The sequence below is a fragment of the Larimichthys crocea genome, chromosome III (assembly GCF_000972845.2).
Source record: "Larimichthys crocea isolate SSNF chromosome III, L_crocea_2.0, whole genome shotgun sequence".
Taxonomy (NCBI): domain Eukaryota; kingdom Metazoa; phylum Chordata; class Actinopteri; family Sciaenidae; genus Larimichthys; species Larimichthys crocea.
This window is the reverse complement of record NC_040013.1, coordinates 14,147,483-14,175,240: the sequence shown is the minus strand read 5'-3', so window position 1 is coordinate 14,175,240 and position 27,758 is coordinate 14,147,483. Positions and strand designations below refer to the sequence as shown.

The following is a 27,758-nucleotide window of genomic DNA, read 5'->3' as shown; positions in this document are numbered from 1 at the left end:
GTGTGTTCTTGAAAATCCCAAATTTGAGCTAATTGTACTTTTGAATATAAAGAAATTCTTTTAACCATTTAGCAATGATTTTTTATTCATTGTTCAGTTTAGTGTATTATTTTTAGCCTTTGCCTGACACTATAAGGGTTGGCCATGAAAAGAATATCCACAGTTCTTACAGTTAAAAAGGTTGGACAAAAAAGGAGGAGAAAATGATTCCTGCATGAATTGTACATTGTAACTAGATTGTGGGTCACACATTTCTCGCCTACTGGAGAAGTTATTACATGACCTAAGGGCTAGGTTTCGACGTTTCACCCACCCACTTAAGATACCGATCCCCACTTTATTGGATTTAGCAGACTGGCTGGAATACGAACTCCAGGTTCAGGAAGACATGTATGAAATATAAACGTAAAGACACGAAAAGGGAAAATAAGGTAATGCCAAAGGCTTCTGTTCTTCTGGTGGGTACAGAAACCAGACCCACAGACGAAACAGCCCGCGGATCACTTATCAGTCAAGGCCCGAAGAAGTTTTGCCCGTTTTGTGATAACAATAAGCACTCACTCAACAACTGTGCCAACTTCAAGTTCCTCAACAGTGCTCAGAAACGAGTATGGATCCAGGACAACAACCGCTGCTGGCGCTGTGGCCGAAACCATCAAGCAGCTGAGTGTGACTTGAAAATGTGCTGCAAAACCTGTAATAATAGACATCTCCTTGCTCTACACGAGATCAGTGGGAAAACTCCAGCGAAAGTGGACAAACTCACGCCAGCAGTTTCAGGACCAGTTGGTCCTATGCCCCCAAACAGGAGTGAAGAGGTTCTGTACATCGGTAAACCTCCTCAGGGTCAACGCGTTCTCCTTAAAGTCAGCAAAGTGGTGCTTATGAATGGAGACCAAACACTAGAGACATACGCCATACTAGACGATGGCTCCGAGCGCACCTTGCTTCTCCATTCAGCGGCCAAACAACTTGGTCTCCAAGGGGAGCCTGAAAACCTGCCTCTTTGGACTGTAAGACAAGACCCCCAGACCCTTCATGGGGCTGCAATCTCATTCACCATCTCACCAGCGAGTTCCCCACATCAGGTTTTCCGAATAATGGGGGCCTTCACTGCACCACAACTGGGTTTAGGAGAACACACCTACCCAGTCAGAGTGCTAAAGTGCTTCTATGTGGATAAATGCCTTCAAAGTGTAACTACAGAGGAAGATGCCAGAGCCCTGGTGGACCAGCTACAGACCCTCCTGTCCCAAGGCGGCTTCGAGCTGCGGCAGTGGGCAAGTAACTGCCCTGACACCATCCGTCACCTCCCTGCCGAGTGCAGGGCTGACAGTGCTGAGAAGTGGATATCTCAGGGCCAACCCGACCAGCAGGAATTAGCCTTGGGCCTCCAGTGGCACTGCCAGACTGATACACTCTCCTATAAGACCCGAGCTGTTGTAACTGCTAAGCCCACCATGCGCTCCATCTACAAGGTGTTGGCCAGTCAGTACAATCCCCTGGGGTTCCTTGTGCCTTACACCAAAAGAGCTAAGGTGCTCGTCTAACACCTGTGGGAGAAAAAGAGGGACTGGGACGACCCAGCTTTACCGGAGCACCTACTGCATGCATGGAAAGAGTGGGAGGAGGAGCTGTCTAATCTGCAACACATAATCTTGCCAAGAGGTTACACCAGCCCTGAGTTGGACTCCCCCACCAGCCGGCGTGAGATCCATGTGTTTTGTGATGCCTCAGAACAGGAATACGGCTCTGTAGCATTCCTCAGAACTGAGAGTCCAAGCGGAGAGGTTGAGATAGCATTCATCACAGCCCAGTCGAGAGTGGCTCCAAAGAAGCAGCAATCCATCCCACATCTAGAACTGTGCGCTGCCTTGACAGGAGCCCAGGTAGCCAAGCTGCTTGAGACTGAGCTAACTCTGCCCATACATCAAGTGACTTTGTGGACTGACTCTACTACTGTACTCACTTGGCTGAAATCAGAGTCATGCCGTTTCAAGGTGTTTGTGGGCACCAGAGTAGCAGAGATTCAAGACCTCACTGCTGGTGACACATGGCGTTATGTAGAGTCTGCATCGAACCCTGCCGATCACCAGGGGGAAGCCACCCTCTGCACTAACAACTGATAGCTGTTGGAACTGTGGTCCACCTTTCCTCCACAACACCTCAGATCATTGGCCAGAGACACCCCAGCTTCAGACAACTTCAGCTCAGAGTGAAGATTTGAAGAATCCAGCCTTCTGTGAAATCAATTCAGCACCATCTGCGCCTTCAGTACCAGATGCCACTCAGTTCGCAACCTTCAGCGACCTCATAACTGCAACTGCTCACTCTCTACACAGGGCGGCTAAGGAGGCACTCAAGGCTGAAGACTATCGCAGGGCCTTTTGTGTATATAGTTCAGCTTTCCCTTGGAAACCTGGGAGTGGCTGTGAAAAAGGCCCCCCCTGGTGGCAGCTCATGGTCAGTGGCACTGCTGCCTCGCTCTCTCTACCTACACGCAGCCCGGGTGCGGCCCCTCCCTGTCGTGGAAGCAGCGGCTTTCCCCGCTGGCGGGGACGCCCTTCGCTGGCTGTAAAAGGCCGGCGGCGACCCGGGTGCGGCCCCTCCCTGGCGGGGAAGCAGTGACTTCCCCCGCTGGCGGGGACGCCCTTCGCTGGCTGTAAAAGGCCGGCGGCGGCCCTGGGTGCGGCCCCTCCCTGGCGGGGAAGCAGCGGCTTCCCCCGCTGGCGGGGACGCACTTCGCTGACTGTAACCAGCCGCTGTCCCTGTCTGCCATTTTAGACAGACAAGTTCAAATGAAGTGCCAAGAACTACTAAAATGGCCGCCGCTCGGCTTCTGCCTGCTGGCCCCTCCCCCTCTCCTCCTTCAAGCTGTCTGAGGTTGCCAAGCAACCAGGACCAACTCTAAGCAGCTGCACCTGTTAGAATGTCAGTTGGAAATCGTGACAGAGACAGAGAGAAAATGCTGAGACCTCCCCTTGAACAGGAAGGATTTCTGGCCAAACCGTATTTCCAATCATTGAACCGGCTTAACCTGAAGCAGGCTGAGCCCTTACTGAACGTCTACATAGGCATTTTGTGTTGATAAAGTGAAGAAATGTGCTCTTGGGAGCAATTCAAAGAAGCGTTACTTCTGCTTTCCTCCAGAAAATTTCCCGCCTTTTTAACATGGGAGTCTATGAGGGTGTCGATGGGTGCCGCTGCCGATTCTTCGCATCTCGAGTCAAAACTATATATCTGACAGCTTTAGCAGGCGAATGTGAGTGAGAAACTATATATCTGACAGCTTTAGCAGGCGAATGTGAGTGAGACAACAGATTTTCCTACGTTTCTATATATAAATTGTGTCTGTAGTGGTGCATTTGAGGCCACGGTAGTTGAATACGTTATATTTTTTCACTCATCGTTGTCTCTCCTCTCCACTCTAGTGATGACATCACGCACTCTAGCTCTCGAAAGTTCTCGCAATACACACCCATTCATTTTTTGGCATAGTTTTTGGCTCTTAGAAAAGTCATAGCACACCTGTCCCAGCCGAGCCGCACATTTTGATATCCGTTTTGTGTATGTGCAACAAAAACTCTGGGAGGAAATGCGAGCCAAAAAAAGGGCGTAAGAATAATAATAAGAATATGCGCGGTGGATAACATATAGTGTGCGCTTTCAGGCACACTCAATAATTGTAATAAAAATAATAATTTCGTTGCCCTATTTTTTCAAATACGTGTCCCTGAATCTCTCCACGTAAAGCAAGATGCATCTGGATGACATGAAAGGGGATTAAACCAAGTCTGATTTACACACAGTTCAAGTAAAATTATTATCAGCTATACTTTTCATTGTGTGCAAAGAGGATTGGACTTACATAGTCGTCATATGATTCATGTGTGACTGCTAACAGTGGGGGCCTGTACCCAGCACTCCCTGCAGCACCTCTGGCTCTCGGAGCTTGTACCTCTCTTGTTAAAACAGTTGTGGGAAGTTTGCTGTGTGATGTTGCTGCTGTCCCCCGAGGGGCTGCTGCACTCCTTCCCGTGCCTCTGTGGCCCCTGGTGAAACAAATGGACAAACAAAGCTTTAGTTATCCTGAAACTTTGCGATATTTGTAAATGAGCTGGAGTGATTTCAGAGAAAAACTGGAGTTAAGACAGTAAGAAATCTGTTCAATCCCTCTTATCGTTGCATATGTGAAGGCTGCCTTAGTTGGTGGTTGTCATACAGATAAGCATAACTTCCGCTGGCACTGAGGTAGATCTGGTAATGATCAGAAGGCTGAAGAGTGTCACTTTGTGTCTTTCTCAGCTCTGCAAACATGCCTGCGAGATGCAGCTTGGTTATTTCAATAACCAAATTGAGCAGTGCTGAGCCTGTGTTTGCACAGAATCACCCCTCCATCTGCCCAAAGCTGCTGTAGACATTTTGGTTGTAGTGAGACAAGTGGTTTTCAAAAAGAGCATTGACTAATTTAACCTTGTCCAGTAGAGAAGCATTAAAGGCTAAAGGACTTGGTTAGGCATGAGGAATTTAAGGTGTATTGTTTCTTTTATGGAGATGTGAAAGCCCAGTAGCAGTACCACACCACAGGGATTGAAGGGTTTAGCACCACAAAGCCATCTATTGTCTGCTAACTTCACATTTTAACAGCAGCATGACGTGGGTGGCATGGATACCCTTTCTTCCTCTGGCACATCCTTTACTAGGTAGCAGTCCATTGTGAACCAAAAATACAGACACTAAAAATGGAATTACTGATGCATATTTTTCATGCAGATTTACAATAATCGCTTATCGGTGTGCCATAAGGAGTAAATCTGGGTATGAAAGTGATGGTGGTGACTTTAAATCGGGGGTGCCCCATGTTACTGCTGGATTTAGCTCATCCACATATACTGCTTGATTTAGGCCAGGCTGTCATAGCAAACCGTACCCCAGGGGACCACCGCGGCTCAGGTAGATTACGGACAATTTGCTCTAAAAACGGGGACTGGAAGAGGCAAGCATTTCACACGAGCAGCTGCACGCTTGCTAAGCCAATCAAATTCTCTGCAACATTAAGTTTCTCTGTAGCTGGTCCTGTCTACACCCTAAAATCCTAAAGAGTTATGGTAGACAGGGAAAAAACTCAGTATTTTAATTATTAATTAAGTATAAAAAATTGAAAAGGAAATACTGTTTAAAGTAGCCTGAGGAAGAGAACAGGTTCATATGAAATACTGAAATGTTTGCCAGTGATTCAAATTAATCAGAAAATTCATGAATCCATGAAGCTGCATACTTTAAAAAAAAAATAAAAAATCAAAATATGTATTTTAGTTTTAGTTTTATTTAAGTTTTAGATTATCCATAAAAGTCTAAGTTGTCAGTTCCTTAATGAAATTATATTTTTATTGTAATCATTGGGAAAAAAACAAAAAAACAATACAAGCCGGTAATAATTTTTCATAGAGTGAGCTTTTGGGGGTTCTTAAAAAAACCCTGTTGACACAGATGCCACTTGTCTCTTTAAGAAAATGATTGCAGGGTAAAGTCAGAGAATAACCCTGAAGATGTCATCCAGGGCTTCCTTGGCTTGGGCTTGAGGCTTTGAAAGTGGAGCTGTGACGTTTTAATTATGTGGGGTATTTGATCTGGAGAGCCACTCTTGCACCAATATTTTTTTTATCCAATTCTTGCAAGGATGTAGGGGTGTCACGATCATAGAAAGTATAAAGAATGGACGTCATATCCATGATGACACCCATAGATTTCTGACTGTGGAGTCAGTGGTGGCTCTGGCTGCTGCCATCTTGACACAAGATGTGGCTCCTCAGTGGACCTGAGGTGGGCTGAATGATGCCTGGCTGCTCAAACAAGCTGCCTGTAACGGCACCAACCTGCAGTTTTTGGCAATTCTGCATTGGCGTTATTGCTTGGTTGCGATATACCAATATTGATGATAACCGTAACTTTTAAAAAATTAATATTGATAGTGTAATAATACACATCTGATCATATCAATAATCCAACACCTCTTAAATCATTTTCATTCACACGATGAGGTTCACACTCCAACATAGTAGGTGCCAGTTAAGTATACATTTTTTTTGGCGCAGACAATTGTGTATATTGAACATTTGATATCGTGACAGCCTTACTTTGAACTTTCCCAACTTGGAAGTGGAAGTGCAGTCCTAACTTAAGTTTTAACCATTATCTGGACTGTAAGTACATATAAGTTATATTTTACATATAGATTTTTTTACCTCGTGGATACTGTGGTTGCTGGTCGTACACTCCTTCCTTGCGCACTTCTCCCTCTGCTCGACTCGTCAGAACCATTCAACAGGGAGAGCTCTCTCAGTTGTTCCTGTCTGATCTCATCATTGTAGTCCTAGGGGAACAAAATACAGTATGTCTCATGTATATACGTATATATAAAAAAGAAGGAAGAACATTTGTCTTCTGACTTCAGCAGATGCTTGCAACAGCAGCAAATGTCATCAAATTAAAATTATCTTGACACACACAGGAAACACATTGTTGAGCAATGAATACTCAATGAAGAATGTTTTCTTTTGGTTATGTATGCAGGAGAGAGATTGGAAAAGTAAAAAGACAAATAATCCTCAAAAGAGCTGTGGATTTATTGTGAGCAGTTTGTATGATTGAAATGAAGACGGGAAAAAGGGTAGAAAAACTTTTTCTGTTGAGGGGTTTGCAGAAATACTGAATTCATGACAACAATTTACTTTCTGGATGTGTGGAAAACATCTAACCAAAGATATCTAACCAACAAAATCAGCACAGGATTTCCAGATAATTTCCCAAACCTGTATGTTAAGAAAGAGGACAAAGGGGAAATTAAAAAGGACCTCTTCTCACTTTTAATGCAACAAAGAAATATTCCTGATTTCGTCGGCACATGCAGCATATAATTGACAGTTTCAACGACAATATCGTTATCTTGTGATTCTGAACCATTTTTCTCAACCCGTTATCAAACATGATACGGATCATTACACAGCAGATAAGGGAGTGGACAAAGCAGTATTCATTATCTTGTCATTGCTGACAGATAAACAGGCTTATTTCTGAGAAACACATATGCAAAGCCCTCAAGATTTGGTACCTCAGGCAAAATGATTCTGTAATGACGACAAAGCAATGAATGCAGTCACCAATTTCTTTTGTTAACAACAATGTTTTTGACTGGGTACAACAGTGAGTGAGTGTCCCAAGCTGAAAGGTGGCCCCAAAAAACTTACATCGCCCAGAACACATTTTAAAATAATGAAAGGCCAGTTTGCATGTTGAGTTTCCAGAAAGGTGACATAGTATAAGAGATAAAAATAATTTCTCCTGGTCTACATTAATCATTCCTCTTAAACCTTTTATAGTCTTCTAACGTGAAGTGAATGACGTCTTTGTGCGAGCTTGAATCCAACCAGTAAATTAACTGCACATTGATTCATGAGATATGATTCTGCCTAGAGTACATTGATAAGGGAAGGACAGAACATGAATGGATGTGCAGCCTCTGTGCGCGTTAGATTACAGCTCACATATACAGTAAAATCTAATATTCTGATGAATTAGTGTCAGCTTTTATTTTTATACATCTTTTCATGTCGCTCTCTTCCATTATGTCAGCCCACCATACTAAGTCATGAGCATATCACAGGGTATTTGCCCACTCTGATTTGCATTGTTTTGACACTGAATGTATTCAGATCATCAACAAAAGCCTATTATTAGATTTAAATAATACCGTGTGAACTGTGTGAAACTCATTTATGGTCTAAATGTGTGAAAAGACTCATTATCAGATGTCAACTTTCACACTCTTCACACTCTTTGTGTCATCATTTTATTTTTCTTAGCTCGAGAATGTTAGTGGGTCTTTTTAGCCATGAGCTGCTCATTTTCAGATTTCCAACACTTCTACCACAATACCTCTAAAAAGTCCCCCCTCCACTCAAGTGTAGCTAAAAATGTAAAAGTTAGTGTGTACAGAAAAGATGATTTTGCAACATCACGAGTTTGGTAGCCAATCATGGTCCAATATATTGGACCAATTTTCACAGCCTCCAGCACACATTAACGATAAGCCAACGGTTAAAGGTTCCCTTTGCAGGTTTTGACCACTATTAACGCTGTGGAGCAATGCTTTAATGCAAAATGTGTGAAAAAAAAGCACTATAGCCGGTGTTTAGTTTGTCCATTCTGAGTTAATGTAGAAAGATGGTGGTTCAACATGGTGAAAAAAGACTCTTTCTATCTGGTAATGATGACTTACTTTCAGGTTATACACTAATGAAAACACAGCCATGCATATTCCCCCTAAATCTACACACTGGACCTATAAAGCAGTATTTCGTATACATCTTAAAACGTGTCTGAGGAGGATCTTTAAGATCTTGACTTGACTAGATGACACCAAAACATCTTAAACCATCCATTTTGAAACTTTCGTACAAGTGTTTCAGTTCATTGTATACAGAGCAGAATAACCTTTGTTCACTGATGCCAAAATATTTAGCCTCTGATGCAGCAAAACACCAAAAGCATCACTTCATAAAATCATTTCATATTTAAGCATTTAATATTTGGAATACTGAATATTTTCTAAAGTATTTTGGGGGCATTATACCTCCATTCAAATGTGATCTTTAGATATGTGGCAGGAAATGAAGAGAGTGAAAGGTGGAAACAATGTGTGACAAAAGGTCCCCAGCAGGAACTGAACCAGGGACATTGTGATCACAATACACTGTACGTGGTATGCATCTTAACATGTAACGCCAGCATATTTTTTTGGTCAAAGACTGCTACTCTACTCTAAATAATAAACAAAGGTGGCAGAATGACATACAGCAAATGTCACGTTGTCAGAGCTCTTCATTTACATTAACAGCATATGTGTCATACAGACACCATATGATGCTAAACAGATTTTGACACCCACCTGTCACTGAACAAGAACAAAAATATCATCGTGGTAGATTTCCAAAAACATTTGACACACAGCACACATGTGCTTCTCTCGTTAATGAATTAATAAGGCCTACAGCGTTCTGTTGGTTTGAAGGAGACAGGCACGGCTTTTAATTGGAAAGCTGGCAGCTTATCCGAAGCACAACAAATATGCCAGGGCTTGTAAAAGTTGACTGTTGACAGAGACGTTAACATGAGAATACAGAGATAAACCCCATGCTGAGGCTTCTCGGGTCAGACTGTTTGCTCGCTGAGATTAATTCTGACCATGCGTGACCTTGTACACACACGATACCCTTCATAGAGACTTTAAGGGGTCACCACATGAAGCATGGCGATACCAATCACTCTTGTGGGCCTACCTGTAACATCTCTCTGTTACCAGCTGTGTTGACTGATTTCTTACCTTGTGCATTTTGTCTAAATTTCAGTGATATGAATCTGTTGGCTACAAGCAGAAGTACTCCTATATCCTTGAATTTAAAAAAAATTTTTTTGGCAAAAATACACATCAAAATGATCAGGATTTTGGATAATAAATCACACTGGGTTTAATCTTTAATTAAAAGAGATGTTCTTAAGACCTTGAGGCTGCAAGTGGTGTGATTTTAAATATATTTTCTCCGACAAAAAATACATAAGTGACCAAACACAACAAATAAATTCCAGCTTTTGAATAAATCTAGACTGTCTAAGATTACTGTGTTCCCAAACAGTGTATTTAAGTGAAGTCAAAGTAGCTACAGGGACAACTTGATTGTTGTTATCACACATGAAGATGTCAGATAGATGTCAGGAGATGCATTGGTTTCTTTGGAGAGCAGAATTCAGGAGAATATCATCGGTAATAAGCAGTATATCCACAGACTGAGCAGATTTATGGCACATGGTGAATGAATCCGAGAGCGAACTAAATGTGTGTTGGAATGTATCTCATGTTAGATCAGCTGACGCAAAGGACTCATACCAGGCTCATCTCGGCTACCTCGCCACCCTCTCGTATCTGGTGAATGGGGTGTTTCAGAAAAAGCTCTCACAGAGAGTTGTGTCCGCAGAATTTAAGTGTCGCTCCATAACGCAGCAGGGACTAAAGTCAGCATCAACATGCGATTTGCAGGGGCGTATGGTTTTACAAACACAAACTCATGTGTCCAAATACACACAAATGGTTCTGATATTGTTACAGGCATCAATTCATTGAAGCCTTTTCAAAATCTATGGGATGGGAGAAGGGGACTTAATGAAAGACCATGGTTTTTATTGTGAGTGGATTGTTTTCAGAATGTGGTATGTAATAAAATGGTAAAATATTATTTTGCAACTGTCATCTGTTTAGATGAATCACTTTACCTCTCTTGGAAAGGGGTGTCAAAATCCTATTTTTCTACCTTAAAGGGTCTAGAAAATCGTCACAGTAGATGCTGCCATGAATAACAACCTCCTCAAAGCTGTTCTTATCCTCCCAAAACACATCAGGCTCGTTGATCCAGAGACACAGAAGCAGTCATGCGGCTGCAGCAGCTGTTAATCTGCATCTTGATATGTTTGTTTTACGTTTTGTACTATACACTTGTACGTTTTTCTGCATGAGCTGCTTATTAACAAAAGAACTCAGCTGGGTGTACGTAGAGTTGGACTTGATACCAAAGGTTTACATTTATTACTCTTCATTGTCTGTACTTGTGTATTTCACTCTATCGTGCTGCTTCGTGACCACGGATGGATTAAACACAGATGCTTTTAATGCATAAGTGGACTGCAGTGTCATGCCACCTACACACCTGGAATTTGCATATATCTATATACTGTATTATGCGCTAATAAAGACCAAAATCTACTACTAATGCACAGTTAAATATGGATTCTTTCAAATCACGAGTTCAGAGTTAACAAATTGTACCTCCCTTGTATCCTCTGCAAAATTAGCTCTGCATTGTTAAGAACACCTGCAGTCTGGATCTCTACTGAAGATATTAATGCAGATGACTGTGCATAAATGCTCGCCCCTGCAACACTGTTGGCACTCAAGCTCATTTTTTGGGATCATATGGATGAAATAGATTGAATTTAAAACAGACCTGAGTCACTTTTAATAGCACATTTATTTTTGGTTTGAGTTCATATTTGACTTTATGCAAAAACAAATTATTACATTATCTTGTTCAAGCATCTGTGTCACCCTCTATGTGCCAAAATGCTCCCCACTGCCATTTGGCCCGAGATGAAGGCCACAAACTCATCCAGCTGAGAGCAGGTTCGACCGTCTGTCTCCAGTGTTTCTCACTCTCAGGCTGTACACAACAGTCCATTCATTAAGTTCCTGTTGGTGCTTTTCTTTTCTTTCTTTTCTAAAGTGCACGACTCTGAGCTGACAGCACTGACAGCATTTACAGTCATGGATGAAAGGCGCCCCTGGAATTTTTCCAGAAAATGCACCATTTCTCCCAGAAAAGTGTTGCAATTACAAATGTTTTGGTATACATGTTTATTTCCTTTAAGTGCAGTGGAACAACACAAAAAAGCAGAAGAAAAAAGTCAAATGTAACATATTTTTACACAAAACTCAAAAACTGGGTCGGACAAAATTGTTAGCACCTTCAACTTAATATTTGGTTGCACACCCTTTTGAGAAAATAACTGAAACCAATCGCTTCCTATAGCCACCAACAAGCTTCCTACACCTCTCAACTAGAATTTTGGACCACTTTTCTTTTGCAAAATGTATTTTCAAAACCTCTCAGATTTGAAGGGTTCCATGTCGCAACTGCAATTTTGAGATCTCTCCATAGGTGTTGGATTCATTACTGGCCACTTCAGAATTCTCCAGCGCTTTGTCTCCAATCATTTCTGGGTGCTTTTTGAGGTATGTTTTGGGTCATTGTCCTGCTGAAACACCCATGACCTCTGACGCAGACCCAGCTTTCTGACACTAGGCCCTACATTATGGGTCAAGATCTTTTGATAATCTCCAGATATTATGATTCCTTGCACACAGTCAACCCATGCCAGAGGCAGCAAAACAACCCCAAAACATCTTTGAACCTCCACCATGGTTTGACTGTAGGTATCGTGTTCTTTTCTTTGTAGGCCTCATTCCGTTTTCTGTAAACAGTAGAATGACGTGCTTTGCAAAAATGCTCTACCTTAGTCTCATCTGTCCATAGAATGTTCTCCCAGAAGGATCGAGGCTTACTCAGGTACGTTTTTACAAACCGCAGTCTGGCTTTTTTCTGTCTCTGTCAGAAGTGGCATTCTCCTTGGTCTCCTGCCATAGCGCTTCATCTCATTAAGATGACGACGTATGGTTCGAGCTGACACCGTTGCACCCTGAGTCTGCAGGACAGCCTGAATTTATGTGGAAGTTGACTGAAGTTGTTTATCCACCATTCGAACTATCCTGTGTTGCATTCTTTCATCAATTTTTCTCTTCTCCATGCTTGGTGTGGCACACACAGGCACACAACACAAAGATTGATTCAACTTTTATACACTCTAACTGGCTTCAGGTTTGATTTCTATATTTCCAGCACTTGTTACTTGCCCAGGTGAGTTTAAACAAACATCACATGCTTGAAATGAAATTATTTACCCACAGTTTTAATAGGGTGCCAATGATTTTGTCCATTTTGGGAGTTTTGTGTACAATAATGTCAAATTTGACTTTTTTCTTCAGCTTTTTTGTGTTGTTCCACTGCACTTAAAGGAAATAAACATTTGTAATTGCAACACTTTTCTGGGAGAAATTGTGCATTTTCTGGAAAAATTCCAAGGGTGCCAATACTTTCGTCCATGACTGTATGTAGTTAGATTTTGCTTGTGGGCGGATCTGAGGCCTCCCATAAAACTGATAAACAAACTGCACATCTTCTCTGTGCTTTAGTAGCAGCTGCTCAGAACTAAAAGAATAACATACTGTACACAAAGTATGGATATTCAATTCTAACTGGAAATGGTTATGCAGCTGATAATGATTTTTAAAGAGTGGGGCGTTGGTTTTGTTGAATTGATCATTTTAAAATTAATTTGACTTTGGTAGAAAGTGGAGCACATTTGGGTCTGTGTTCAAAGACAGATGAGGAGAAAGGAGTACAAGTGAACTCAGCTCAAATGCTCTGGTACATTACCTCAGTTGCAACCGGCAGACACTTAACTACACATGTGGCATTGTGGGAGACAGTTATACATCTCTGTGATCCAACCTGCTCCCTTAGTTTGAGTTCAGTTTGGTTTCTGTCACAACAGCAGGTGTAGATTGGTCACTGGAGGAATAGGAGTTTTCCTGGAGGGCCGGAAGACAGAAGCAGTAGTGTTGCAAACCAGCTGGCTCAAATCAGGCATTTTTGTAGCAGGAATGTAAATTCAGTCCATCTGTCCTCCTGGGCCAACTTTTCCTGGATATATTCTACCTTTCACATGCAAAGCGGACGACAAACTGATCACATTAAAAAGTGTTGTCCATCAATTAAGAATCACTGTCCTGTAGTACTATGGAATTATGCTCGATGGACAACAAGCAAAACACATGCTTCCTCCTTGTCAAACCTGGTGCATTAGCCACATTGCAAATCAACCGCCAACAGTTCAGTCGGAGATTCTGGTGTGCTAGAAGTAGTTAATGTAGCTAACGTCGTGCAGAGATAATGAGCATGTTACAGAGATCTTGTAAGGTCACATCTTTCACAACTCCAGATGTTTTTCATACTACCGTCACTGACTCGAGTAACACTTGAGGTAATTTATCACACTTCACACAGTTCCCTCTGGAACCACATGAGGCTTTTATACAACTTGTTTCACCTATGCAGTAGTACTCACAGCTATAAACAGACTGATGTGTACAATTGGAGGAATTCCCCCCTAAATAAACACATTTACATTATTCTGCCTGTTGGAAATATACCAATTACAAATCAGTAAGAATGAACAATATTACCAAGTGCATGCCTATTTTTTTTTTTCAACCGAACTGAGATCTATTAGCAATTCACTTGAAGTCGCGCTGGCAAACACAGTCTTGCAGCAGTAAAAACGGGTAAAAAAAAAAGGTAACCAGCAGGATGTACTCTCCAGAGGCAGGGAACATCTGTCGCTATGCATACTGACAGATGCCTGTTGTGTTACATTATGTGCAGTTTATTTGCAAGTCCATACGACCCCTGGAGCAGTGAGCATGTCCTATAAAATAGACGGTTGATAGATGTTTATTTTGTATGTTTTTATGTATACTATTAGTTCAATTTAGGGACAAAGTGATGACTAACTTAAATATACTGGGATTTTGTCCACACTCCCAAGACAAGACAATGTAAGGATGGGAATGTGAGGTCAGATCAAGCAACAAGATCTAACTGCAAGATGCTTTCCCCAGTGTTTGGCAACAATTCTTTGGATAAGCATTTATGATAATGCATCAGCACTGGACAATTTTATTGTCAACCTCTGCCAGTAACTGCTTTTGGATGGATCACCAAATATGGCAAACAGTGCATTCTCATCCACAGTAATGATTTTCAGCCCTTTTGTCACTTAGACGTAAAATCCGGCTCAATTGGTTCCTTCCTAGTAACCCTGCATCATTAGTTCTGCTGGCAGATTTTCACAAAAGATTTAAACTTCTGTCTAGCCTCATTTTATTGAATGTGTGTGCTCATTTAAAAAGAAATGTATTGCTGCCAGTCCTGTGTGTACACTAATTAGAAAACATGTTTGAACTTCTATAAGAATAATTTAGAACGCACACAATACCTCATCTTTTCTCAAGGTACTGCAATTAAAGCGAGAGCTGAAGCTCTGCCTGCATGTATTTATATTCACGGAAAGACTGTGGAAGCGAAGCATAATATTTACTGCAGTTTATATCCATCCACCCCCTCCAAAACAGTACATAAAAGCCCCTGCCGATGTAAGAGAGGAGCAAGAGAAACCAGCTGACCTTTTTATTACTAGAACAGGCTGGAGTGGATCGAACAGTGCAAAGCGCATCCGAGTGCCAATGAGACTGAAGTAAATTAGCATTTCTGACAAAATGTACATCTGGTGTGTTATTTACTCCACAAATCTGACCAAATATGTCCAAATATTTAGCATATATGCGCATGTTTACAGTTCCAATATATGCTCTGGATGCATGCCATATGTTTTTTTTCGAGGTGTGAATTTTAATGCAAATTGTCAGATAAATCAAAATCAAATCGAATTTTATTTGTATAGCCCAAAGTCACAAAGTACATTTGCCTCGGAAGACTTTATAATCTGTACAGGGAGTGACACCCTCTGTCCTTAGACCTTCGGTTCGAGTGAGGAAAAACTTGCCCACAAAAAACCCTTTAACAGAGGAGGGATCCTTCTCCCAGGACGGACAGACGTGCAACAGATGTCATGTGTACAGGACAAATCAACACAAACATATTGTACAATTACAATGAATGATAAAATAATTACAGTAGCAGTGGAACCTGTGATAGTGACAGAGAGACGCAGATGCACAGCAGCAGCAAATCACAAACCAACCACAAACTGCAATGGAGATATGGCAGCAACAATGACAGCAATAACAAGTCAAAGGTTCATGAGTTGGTGTTGGCAAGAAGCTAGCAGCCTGCAAACAGGAAAACAAATGCATTTCACTTTCTCACAAGACTTTCTATGAATCATTTGTCCTTTATAAACTTTCAACAGTTTGAAGACAAAAAAAATAAAAAATCCGATATGGAAGACATGCTCAGTGATTACAGAAATTAATTTTCCTGAAAGATAACACATTAGGAACAAATGAATAACTATTTCTTCACTTGTTTTTTGGCAGCCTGTGTTAAGTAATTTGTTTTTGGAAGGATATGAACTGCTGTGCAGATGAAGCATCATCATCCTCCTGGCCCAGTGAACTGACATTCTTGTAAGAACATTGGCTTGGTGTAGGAAGAAGCATGAACCCCATAAAGTAGACTCGTGCAGCACAGGTCCTCTATTAGGCTTGTCACATTTGCAAAGCCTGATTAATATTTACAGCTTAGACTCAGCAAGTGTACACAACATGCACATTAATTATTGCTAAGTTCTCCAGGCTATAAGTTGCTGGAGTCTTGCAAGTTGTTCCATACTGCTCTTTAATTGCTGCATACATTATTTTTCATTTGTGAGGAAGGACTTGTAGTGTAGGGTGGTGGTTGTAATGAAGAGAAAAACTTCACTTACTTACTCTTATGTAAACAAACTCTCCATACTGTAAACTCAGAAACTGTTTGCTTTGTGCTAATAACAGCCTGGTGGAGAGATTACCAAGTCAGCACTAATGTCTGATGTTCACACATACGACACAGGAATAAAAATGAGGACATAATAAAGTGAAGTATTAAACTTACTGGAACTAGGAATTTTTTAATCTCCTCCAAGGCGTGACTCATGCGGGAATACGCCTCTCCAGGTGGAGCAAAGACTTCAATTAAAACATGAAGATCATTACTCAGATGGGCATATTTGGCCTCTCCGCTTTTTCTCAATTCTTCTTCCTGTGACAAAAAAAAAAAGAAGAAAAAATCCATAAATGAGCACTTCAATGATTAATATACTAATATGCTTGCTGTAACATATATCACATTATACAATTCCTTGGATTAACAGTATTAATGATGTATCAGTTTTCTATATATTGTTTATTGCGTTTTGAAAAAAAAATAGTGCAATTTAAATATGTAATTGTATGAACCTTTAATGTTTTAATAAAGACAGTTTGGACAATTCTTGTTCCTCTGCTTCCTGAAGGTTGCAAATGAAAATGCTTGTGGCTCACCTACTGTTTGAAGCACTGTTTGTGTGCAAGTCAACCATCCAGATTCCCCTGAAGGTGCCATTTTTCAAAGCTCCCTTTCCCCCTGTCCACCCAACTCCACATTTGGGCAATAGAATTACCTCATAAATTCAGAGGAATGCAGGAAAACAGTCTCTGAAATTAAAATTTCCCCTGATACGCTTGTTAGGTTTGGTCTCCTGATTTATGCTATGATGTCTGGAAGATGGCTGATCAATCATACTTATAATTAACTATGATTACCAACTTGGCTTTGTATCTGTGAATGCTTTAAAGTTATGAATTTGGCTGCTAAACCTAAAACAAAAAAATCTTGCAGGGTTTGAAAAGGCTTACTCATAAATGTACCAACTTCATTGATACTGAAACTCAACAACTAAACTGAAAACCTGGCAGCCCTGTATAGTTAAGTGTCTTAGCATGCTATCATTTACTATTTAGCAAGCAAGCAGCCTTGCAGGTATTTTGTCAAAAGCCAAAACACTTGACAAATTGACAATTTGACCTGATGCTGCCATTAGAGAAAAAGTCAGGGGATTGCCAAAGTCAGTATAATTCACTCTCCAGGCACCATGAATGTCTGCACAAAACTTCACGGCAATCCATCAAGTAGTTGTTTAGATGTTTTAGTCTCGACCAACAGACAATAGCCTCCTGAGAGCCATACCGCTGGCCTGATTAAAAATCTATACTGAGCCATATGAAGTACTTCTGCTCTTAAATCATTTTGAGGAAGAAGAGCGTCTGATTCTGATTTTTTTTCCTCCTTTCATCATAAGCATTTCTTAGACAGGCAGGCTTTAACCTGTAGTAACATTTGTGATTTAGCTTCAAGACAAGGAGTTACTTGAGCAATCGCTACATCATCAGGAAGACACTTGAAGCACATGCATAAACATTTCCGAATGATCCGTGGCCTTTCCTTCACCTCATGGAAGGAATAATTTAACTTCTGGAAAATAATTACTGTTCATCTGACAACCACAGCAAAATTATAGACTAGACAGTACAGCTCAGTCATAGATTCTGGCACCAGTGAGGCTGTTGGTGACTGTTTTCCAATAGAAATTTCCTTTTTTTTTTGTTTATTTGTGGTGAAAAATGCTCTGCAGGCTCCACTCCAAAACAGCTTCAGGAAATGTTTAAATGGATAGACATCTTGTGACCCAGACATGGCTTATAGTTCAAGTCATCTTGATGGTCAGTAATGATTTGTTGGCTGCTGGAGCCAAATGTCTCCGAGGTGCCTCAAAAAGCAAAATCAAGGAAGAAAATGACAGAAATAGCAGCCTTTAAACAAAGGGACTTACTGTTCAGACACGCATTCAGACATGCAAAAATCAGTAAGCGGGGTACAGCAAGGGGACGAGGTAGCAGATGAGGGACAGGTGTGTCAGGAAGGGAGACACACTGAGGACGCCTGGTGGACAGGTGAGGCGTGACAAGTTTGATAAATGAAACAATAGACGCACAGAGAGATCCTTCCGTCTATGGGGGAGGGGGACAGAAGAGAAAGGAGATGGAAGTGATGCAGGTGCCATCATGACAGACACAGACAGGTGCGGCGTGATTTCTGTTTCTACATCAGTTATGAGATTAGTCTCTCCTTGCTAAACAAGAGCATGCTGTTCTTAAAGCAGCATTAATTAAGAGGATTGATACTGTGATATACATATATTATCATCTTATGAATTTGACATTAGCAAATAATTGCTTAGCACTGAATGTGGAGCAACATAAGCATTTACTTAGTCATGTTTCGTCTACGTGGCAAGTATTCACAATCACTTGTTGTTTTGGTTTCGAGTCCCGAGGGAAATCTCTGGCTTTTTAGCTGCTAAATCCTCCGCTGTGTTCACCAGCTAGCTCCTAACTTTGTTCTAACTTTTTGGTGCTAAGAAGGTAGCATATGGTGAGTTGACAAGTGCAGTGAGAATTAATTTAAATAGCAAAGTAGGGAGCGAGTTAAAAGCTAAAATTCTTGCCGAGGGGGGCATCAGAGTCCGTGATAATTCTCATTACATAATGTTAATGAAATCTAAAAAAAAAAAAAAAGTTACTAGTGCAGCTTTGAAACATTCTATAAAGATTGCTAAATTAAAACAAATGAAAAGAAACACCGGCTAAAAAAATGTTTCTGACTCGTTGAACATCGATTAATGTTTTAGTATAGCTGCTCAGGGTGCGTTCAGCTCATCCTTACATTATTACATGTACGTGTTGCACACTTCTGGCCACACACCACATGTTTTATGGTTTTAAGATAAAAAATGACACAAATAAAGACTTTGAAGAAAATACAGATTACTTATTAATTTGCTGAATAACATTCTGTGCATATTTTAAGAGCTACACAAACATGAGTGCTTTAACAATGAAATGAAAGCAGACAAATCAAAGCAAGAGAGCTCCACGGGATACAGAAAACAGCAAAACATAATGAATGTAAAGAGGTGAATGCTGAGTTTGGAAAGGGGCAATGAGTTAAAGCAAGTCTACAAAAAGGCACTGAAGTAAACAGAAGATGTTGATCCAGGCTCCTAATGCGAACTGTTCTCAAGTCTGATGACAAGAAAAGCTCAATCCCCTTAAAGTCTTAACCCAGGCCCTTAGGGGCCCTGTCAGAAGCTTCGCACTAGCTTTAAAGGCTTAAAAGATCTGTAATATAGCTCGGGGCCAGTCCTAACTGTGTTTCAAAAGAACCTTTTAAATCGTAAAATCAATTCTACACTGAACAAATCAGAAGTGATGTCAGACCTGGAGAAGAATCTTTTTTTTAAACTTGGACTAGTTACAAATGCAGCTGGTGCATACTTTTTTTTTTCTTTTTTTTTTAGCATTTTACCTGTATTCATTTATTCATTCTGCACTGCAACAATTTGGTGCCGCTTTGGGTGTCGAATGCTTTGCTCAAGGACACTCTGATTATAGCTGTTAAGGGAAGCGAGAGTGCTCACAGAGCACACGCTTTCTCACACAGACAATCTGAGGATTCAAACTTTTGTCCTTGCATCACAGGGCCGTTCGCTTCCCTCTGGGGGGAATCAGCTTTAATTAAAAAAATCACTCGTAAAAATTTCAGCAGGCTTTCACAAGGCTTTCACTAACAGAGAGCCTAGGTCATTATGAATCTGATCAAAACGTGCAATCGTGTCTTTGAGCTGTTTTAATACTTACTTAATACTACATTAATGAAATGTTTGAGAGGCTGCAGCGCACACAGAGCTACATTAGTTGCAATCATAGCAGCTTGCCTGTGTGTTCAATTGATCGATATTATATGTTTGTACAGCTAGAGACTTTTCTATCTTTAACCTTGCAGTGTTTGGGGTAAACAGAGTAGAGTCAGGAAGGTCCTCTTTGCTTTAGCTCTATGACTCAGCACCATATTAACCAGGCTAATATCTGTGCACAAGGTGTTATATTGTGTAATATTGGCCATATGGTGTAATATTACTGGGTGGGCTGCTTCAATTCTCGGAAACTGAGACATTACACTACTGCTAGACTGATGCACCCTACTGCTGGAACTGGATGAAATGGCAGAATTGTGTGATGATGATGGGCTTTTGCTTGTCATGGGGCTCTGTCTGTACCACACCGCCTTGTGATTAGCTGCCTCGAATGGCAGCCAGCCTTTCAGCCACGACCTCACACACAGTCAGACTGTACACAAAATCAATATCACTAACAGAAAACACCGAAATCTAAATCTGATCATTTCATAGCCGGCTTTGGGGAAGATACATTAAAGTGCCTATTATTATTCTTTGTGCTGCACAGAACACCATGTATCCAGGTGAAAATGACATGTCACCGTGTTAGTGATATGGACCCTTAGTAATTATTTTTTTAAATGATAAACAATCATTGTATTATCAGAACTTAAAATCTATGTAAAGTAAGAATAAATATGTATTCTGAGTCTGTCAGTGTTATTGACCATCCAGCCAAATTTTAATGATTAATAATATTGACAAATTTATGAAATTAGGTGTCCCAATCGGGAAATAATGAACAGAATTCTCAGCTCCAGGGCTGTGGGGGTGTGTCCACTAAATGTGCTGAAGCCACGTCCACTCGTGGGAGTAGTTAAGCTTAAGTTTTGAAGTGACTGAAACGTGTCAGATGAGTTCAGAAAATGACATGACTAACTTTGAGACACTCTGAGTGAGATGAATTAATCTCTATCTTTCTTCTAGGGTGCAGGGGTATGCTCAGGGTGGCCTCAGCGTGTCATCGAGCCACCCTTTAGGACCGCCCAAAAAATCCTGGACTGAAAACTGGTGAAAAACTGTTTCAGTAATATATAGTTCAAAGTCTTTTCACATGTTTTCAGCAACTATTTTCCAACATATTTAATGTATTTTGAAAGAAATCTCAGAATTGCCTTTACACAGCACTGCGTGCATGTACTGTAAATAAACTTTTATTTTGCACTTGTTGTTGTTGTTGTTAGTATTATAGCTCATCTTTACTTAATTTTACACACTGAAGACACGTTAATGCAGCACATGACTAAAGTGAATGGACTTAGTGGCACAAAGCCAAAGAATTAAATGAATATAGCACTGGCCAAAGCACGTTATAAATGTGATGGCAAAGAAACGTTTCAGTGCCTTTAGTCTTCATTACACTGAAGACCTTCAGCCTCACAATTAAGCCTGTATGGAAATCCAATGTGAAAAGGTATTAATTTCTAATTACAAAGCCACACTGTTATGGATGAATTTTGGGCTTTATTAGGTTGACTTATCCTAAAGTTTAGTCATCCAAAACGTTACTTGGTTAAAACTGCACTTTTAAAGGCCAAGAATGAACTTTGAGATTTATTTTTAAGTGCTGAAATCTCACATTTCTCTTGAATTTATACTTAAAATGATGTTTCTTACTTTTGGAACTTTGATATATTTAGTGTCAAAGTTTAGAAAAACTAGAATCTACATACAGTTCCATCTGCGTAGCTCTGAGACTAGAGACTGTAAATTATTAACTACTGTCTATTATTCCATGACAACTAGGCATATCTGCTGATTAAGTGTGATATGGTTGAAAGCTCCAGAATAAGATAATCCTTTATTGATCCCCCACCCCCAAGGGGAAATCCAGGTTGCTTAATGACCTTGAGGTGAGATTGTTTTCTCAACAGAAGAGAATTTAATGTGTACAAATGACCACTGGAACCACAGTGATATGTTTAAACTTGTTATAGCAGATGATTGGGCCACTTGAGGGCAGCTGAAACAAGTCGTGAACACAACACAGTCGTCAACAGGAACATTATCAGTCATATTGGAGTCATGATTGCATCCACTTAATGGATATAAGTCCAATATTCACCTTCTTTCAGTCTTGTTTCTGTACTATATCAACTCCTGAGGGAAATATCTGGTCCTTTAGCTGCTAAATGCTTCACTATGTTCACCAGCTGCTCTCTAACTGTGTCTCTCTGCTGGTGCTTTGTATACAGTGAGTTTTTAAAGCTTTTCCACTGAAAACAGCTGCCTGCTGCTGCAGCTGAAAACCACAATGTGAGACGGCAAAGTGAGCCAAAACAGAAAAGTTGTGGGTCGAGCCGCTAAACAAAGGGCTGAAACATGCTTCAAAGCTCTGTAAAGCCAAGAGGAGCTGTATGACTAAAAACAACTCCTTTCACGTTGTCCCTTGATACATTTTCATTCTACAAATATCGATTATGGCCACTTCAAAGTAGTTGTGACAGCCTCCGCATTATTTTACCCTCAACATTTTCTTGATGCATTGATACGCAGCTCCAGTTTCTCCAAAGATGTAGTAACACTGCAAGTCTTTTGTCATATCTAGATACCCGAATCAGAGGCTACAGTAATGATAGCAATGTAACTCTATCGCAGCACACTGAGACCTGTTATGAGTGCGAACACCATATCCAGCAGGCTGTCTGTGCACACGCTCGGGTAAGTTTAGCTCTAGGGGACCACAAGTCAGTAGGATAAATGACTCTGGTGAACAGATTCATAACTTTGCATTCATAATTGACTATTACAGAATATGCTATTAAACAACAGGCAGAAAAAGCATTCCCATTTTCTCCTACATGTGTTTGTCAACTGAGAGCTATTAATTCTACTCTGGGTGTTATTCATCTTAGTCATAGCTCAGATGTTGTTGGTTAGAATAGTCTTCTGTGCTTTGGTGGAATTTCAAGCAGTTTGTTTCTGTAAATATTTCCATTTGATCAATATCTTGAACTCACTAAACAATTATGTTTCAACACAGATCGATATCTTTCTTACCTTGCCTTTATCCCTCATGGACCCTTTGCCGAGAATGGACATCTTCACTCCTGTTTCCTCTTGTAATCGTTTCATGGAATTTCCCCGTGGTCCGAGCAGCTTCCCGACAAAATTAAACTGTGACACAGGAGAAAGAAGCAATCAGACACCTCATCGATGATTCCAACATGTCTAAGATGAGGACAAAAAATGCTAAAAGCTGACTTAAATATGGAGAAATGTCTCTGAAGAAGTCTCTCTCTCTGATGTGAAAGGAATTTGATACATTTGGAGAGAAGGTTAACCATAAAAGATGCCCGTGGGCCATTAGTCAACTATTATCAATATAATCTCACATTCCATTCACCATTCATCATGTGAGAAAAACCTGTAATGTAGCCTGTAATAAATCAATATAATTGTGCTCTGTATGTAGCACATTAAAGGTGAATGGGACTCTCATCAGTGGTCCAGCTAATGCATGCGCCCATCCATTTGTTTGAACTGTGCCCTCGCTTATTGGTGTTTAGGGTCATCCATGTCATGGCGAGAAAAAAAAAAAGGAAAGGGAACGTGGGCTCAAACCAATAACATTTCTGAGACTGTTCCAGAGGTCAGTGCTGAGATAAAGTCAGAAATAATGAGTTTCTTCCCAGTGGGAAATTAAGTAATACTATCCCGATGACAAACTATCAGATTCAAGCCTCGGGGCTCTGACTATCATTTCCCTCTCGCTGTGCACCAGCTAGTGCTCATACTGAGAAAAGTAGCTGTGGGTTGTTGCAGGCGCAACACTGCTGAGATTAGTAAGTGATTAATCCGAGGGGTGAAACTCGCAACTGTAGTCAAATGGGTCATTTCTGAAGTAAATATGAGCAGAAGATCAATTAGAAAATGAGATAAATGTAATAATTTACTACAAACGCATAACTTATACTACCTAACAGTTTAACCTTCAAATGTTTGCTGTTGGATGATATGATATGAGACGCCCTCCAGAGTTGAACAGGTGGTCTGCCGCCCACCACAACACACTGGCCAGCCCTAAAATGATATTAACCTTTTCACAAAGCAGCCTCTCCCACTGTGGCTGAGCGGCTAATAACTTCACTGCCAGCTGTGTGGCTGCTGCAACTCAACTCCGACAACTGCACACTCAGCTCATTTCATGAACATCATTAACATCATGACTGAACGCTACATCTCAGGTTAGAGATGTGCAAGAGGATGCAGAGATAAAACGATCTTTTTTTTTTTCCACAAAAAAAGCATCCCTACTGTCCTTACCTGTCCTTTGATCTGAATGATTAAGGCACCTCTGTGGATGCTTTTCTTCACGGGGGTTGCTTTGACAGGACTATCCTAAAACTGGCAGGGAGCTTGAGAGCAGATGGTCGCTGCGGCTACGTCAAGTATGCGCTCGCTGGGCGGTAGAGGAAGAGTGGCCTGTTTTCATTAAGCTAATGAATGTCTGGAGTTATTCCTCTGCTCCATGGCGAGCAATTTGGGCCTTAGAAAGAGGCATGGTTCGGTGTTAAATGAGCTTTGAAATGATGCAATGTGCCCCCTGCATTCTCAACACAGATAACTATGCAGATATTAGATATATAATATTCAGTGGTGAAATTGTTGAACTTATGTACTTATTGTATTTCAGAAAGTGTAACTTCTACATGAAGGACAAACATTTATTTGAGAGCTTTTGTGCAGAATTTATTCTACAATATTAAGCTCCATTAGAATTCTGAAAAATATTTTTTATGAAATTCTGTTTTGTTATGACCTACCAACCCTCTGATGCCCCTTTAAAATCCTAACGTTAATACCCCTTCACACATAAATGCGCACATAAAAACATCAAGCTAAAAATCTTATAAATTATTATATATTATATTATTTTTACAACCAGCATCAGTCCTAATCATACATATCAAATATTAATGATTTTTTTTTTCTGAGTTAAAGGTTGAGTCACTATGCATTAATGTGAAAACCTGCAGCTGAGCAAAGCACTTTTCATAACAACCTGAGTGACTGAAGCTTGTTTTTCAGTCTTCAATAAGCTTTAAAAATCTCCTCACAGCGGACAGCAATTTTAAAAAGCACATTCACCAATTTGACGACACACCCAGCACGACGAAACTCACAGCGATCGAAGGAAATACAACCAAGTACAAAATTCATCCTGCTGCAAATACAGAGAATACCAGAAAATGTTTCTATTGAAAATGTCTTGTTTTGTAACTCAGTTCCATTTTTGAATTTGTTTTGTGTGCTCTGTAGTTGCAGTGTCTTCCATTATGCTGCAATTGTGCTTTTAAATGAATGTGTGTCTCACCAATCTTGCCTAGTGGCAACTTGCAGTTTTGCAGCAAAAAATATATATTTTAAAAAAAATGGGGAAAACCCCATAGATCTTCTTCATAAAAGTGACGTATGTTAACCGAGGTACACAGAGGTGTCAAGTAACAAATGGTATACATGCTATACATAGCATAGCATGTATAGGCCACTGTGGCGCGGGGACTATAACATTTGATGGCTTTTTTTTTCTCTTTACATTACTTTTACTTTTATACTTTAAGTAGTTTTGAAGCCAGCACTTTACTTTTACTACTTATTATTATTACTTTTATTACTTTTAATATTTTTGTTTACTTCTACTTGAGTAAAAAGCTTGAGTTGATACTTCAACCTCTACAGAAGTCTTTTTAAACCCTAGTATCTATCTATACTTGGGTAATGAATGTGAATACTTTTGACACCTCTTACAGCACATATTCAACAGGATTATTCAACATTATAGATTATGAAGTGTGGCACCTGGTTTTGATGAAGAATGTGTGCAATAAAGGTATGTATGGTTCTGTTGCAGTGAGACTGTCCATCATGAACATAAAAGTGTCACATAAATACAATGCTAAATCAGTGGAGTAGTCCTTTAAGGGGCAGTACATTGACCTCTCAAAGCCACCGCAGAATGACCTATTTTGAGCATTTAAAACAGAGTGCACCTGTCACACGAAGCAGGTAAGGTGTTATACGTAATCAATATTCTTCTCCTTTTATTTGGTTCTTCCGGTGTCTGGTTTCATAAAGAAATGAGCACAAGTTTCATAAAACAATCCGTTGTTCCCCAAACTTTAATATTAAAGATGGCAGTGATCTACATTTATCTTCTTGTAGTGGCAGACTGCAGAGTGTCACAAGGAAATTTAAATATTTTGGAACAAAAGACTACTGTAGTTTCCACAAAGACATGTAAAATATGTTTACTGCAGTGGGAGGACAGAACCAGGAATGATCCATTACATGTAAAATCCCAGTCACTGACACATACTGAGGAGATCCTTTTTACAAATGAGGCAGTGTGACATAATGTTGGTCCTTAGATGACAACTCTTTTCATGGGCATCATTTTGCCAGTTTTTCACCTGTAATGCACCACAACAATCCTAAGCATTCTTATGGAATGGGTGATACATACAATATGTAAAATAACATTACCACTATTGTCTATAAAATAATGTATATATTTGATGAAAGGCACTGTTTCTGGTGCAGGCTGTAGTGTTTTATTTAGTGCTTTATTTTAGTTTAGTTAGTTAGTTAGTTAGTATTTTTTTTTTTTTTTGCCCCATAAGACCTGAGAGACGCACACAAGGAGAATTATCCATGCACTCAAAATATTCAAAATATTGGACACTTTCATAACTCTAATTTTGTTTTTGCTGCTAAAATTAAAGTAATGCGAGTCATGGATGAGAAAAGCTAAAAATCAAGGATCACAAAAATATGAATCAAATCATCCTCTGGATAATATCATGTACCAAACCAGCATGTTTCTGTGCTTTAGTATAAGGTCAGTTCAATTGAAAGCACTAAAATATTAAAATTGTGCAGCTTTTCAAGTCGCTGTAGCCATGTAGACCTCATAACAAAAATGTGGAAAACGTGCATTGTGACCACAGTTTATTGCTGTGCACTGTGGGCAGTCAAGATTTGCAGATCTCCTGAGGCACTTACTGCCAGGTTAGTGAGCTGTGCTATTGGGAGAGTCCAGGTCTTGTCTGATAGGAGGATTAAAGCCTCAGGTTGAGGTTTATTCTTTAATTACAGCTAGGGGTGACTGGGCTGTGAGCTTGTCAGAGTAGCATGTCCTGTCAGCTCCACAAACATTAAAGAAAGCAGATAAGTGGTTGTTTGGTACGTGTGGGACAAGCAGAAGAGATTTACTGTTTACTTGGAAAGCTTTCAGCTGTCAGTGTTGTGCTAATCAGTGGTATCAGATATTAAGGTATGACTTTACTTTACAACTGCTGTCTTAGCTGATGATGTGGTCTGTTAATAAAACAGGATCAATGTTCAATATTTACAGTTGGAGCTTATTTCACAGAAAGATGAGCATAATAAAAACCAGTTGAAATCAAAAAAACGCAAAAATAATTGTACATTTTTTTGTACAAGGTTACAAAATTATCTAGATCTTCCCTTACCAACCCAACATCTTCATCAACAAACAGATTCAGAATGTTAGAATAAAGAAATGAACAATTCCCATTAATGTGTAAACCTCGAACCACCCAGATGGCCTACACACACAAACACACACAGGCACAAAGCAAAGCAAACATCATGTTTCCTGTAAATTTTAACAGGTGACAAACAACTTGAGCCAAGATCAATGTAGACAGGCAGCCAGCAATGCCGAAATGATGCAG

The 27,758-nt window shown here is 40.2% G+C and overlaps 1 protein-coding gene across 4 annotated transcripts in view; it reads right to left on the bottom strand.

The window, feature by feature from the left end:
- The window catches only part of khdrbs2 (KH domain containing, RNA binding, signal transduction associated 2), a 67,503-nt gene that overhangs the window by 22,272 nt on the left and 17,473 nt on the right, over nucleotides 1-27,758 (bottom strand). For all 4 annotated transcript variants that reach the window (XR_003461613.1, XR_003461620.1, XR_003461621.1 and 1 more), the window contains exons 3-6: nucleotides 23,059-23,175; nucleotides 16,338-16,484; nucleotides 6,246-6,373; nucleotides 3,869-4,052 (exon numbers count right to left, since the gene is read on the bottom strand). Coding sequence is in view for 1 of the 4 variants with exons in the window: in XM_027274491.1 (XP_027130292.1) it covers nucleotides 3,869-4,052; nucleotides 6,246-6,373; nucleotides 16,338-16,484; nucleotides 23,059-23,175 (576 nt within the window). In the remaining 3 variants the exon portion in view is untranslated. The remainder of the gene's footprint in view (nucleotides 1-3,868; nucleotides 4,053-6,245; nucleotides 6,374-16,337; nucleotides 16,485-23,058; nucleotides 23,176-27,758) is intronic.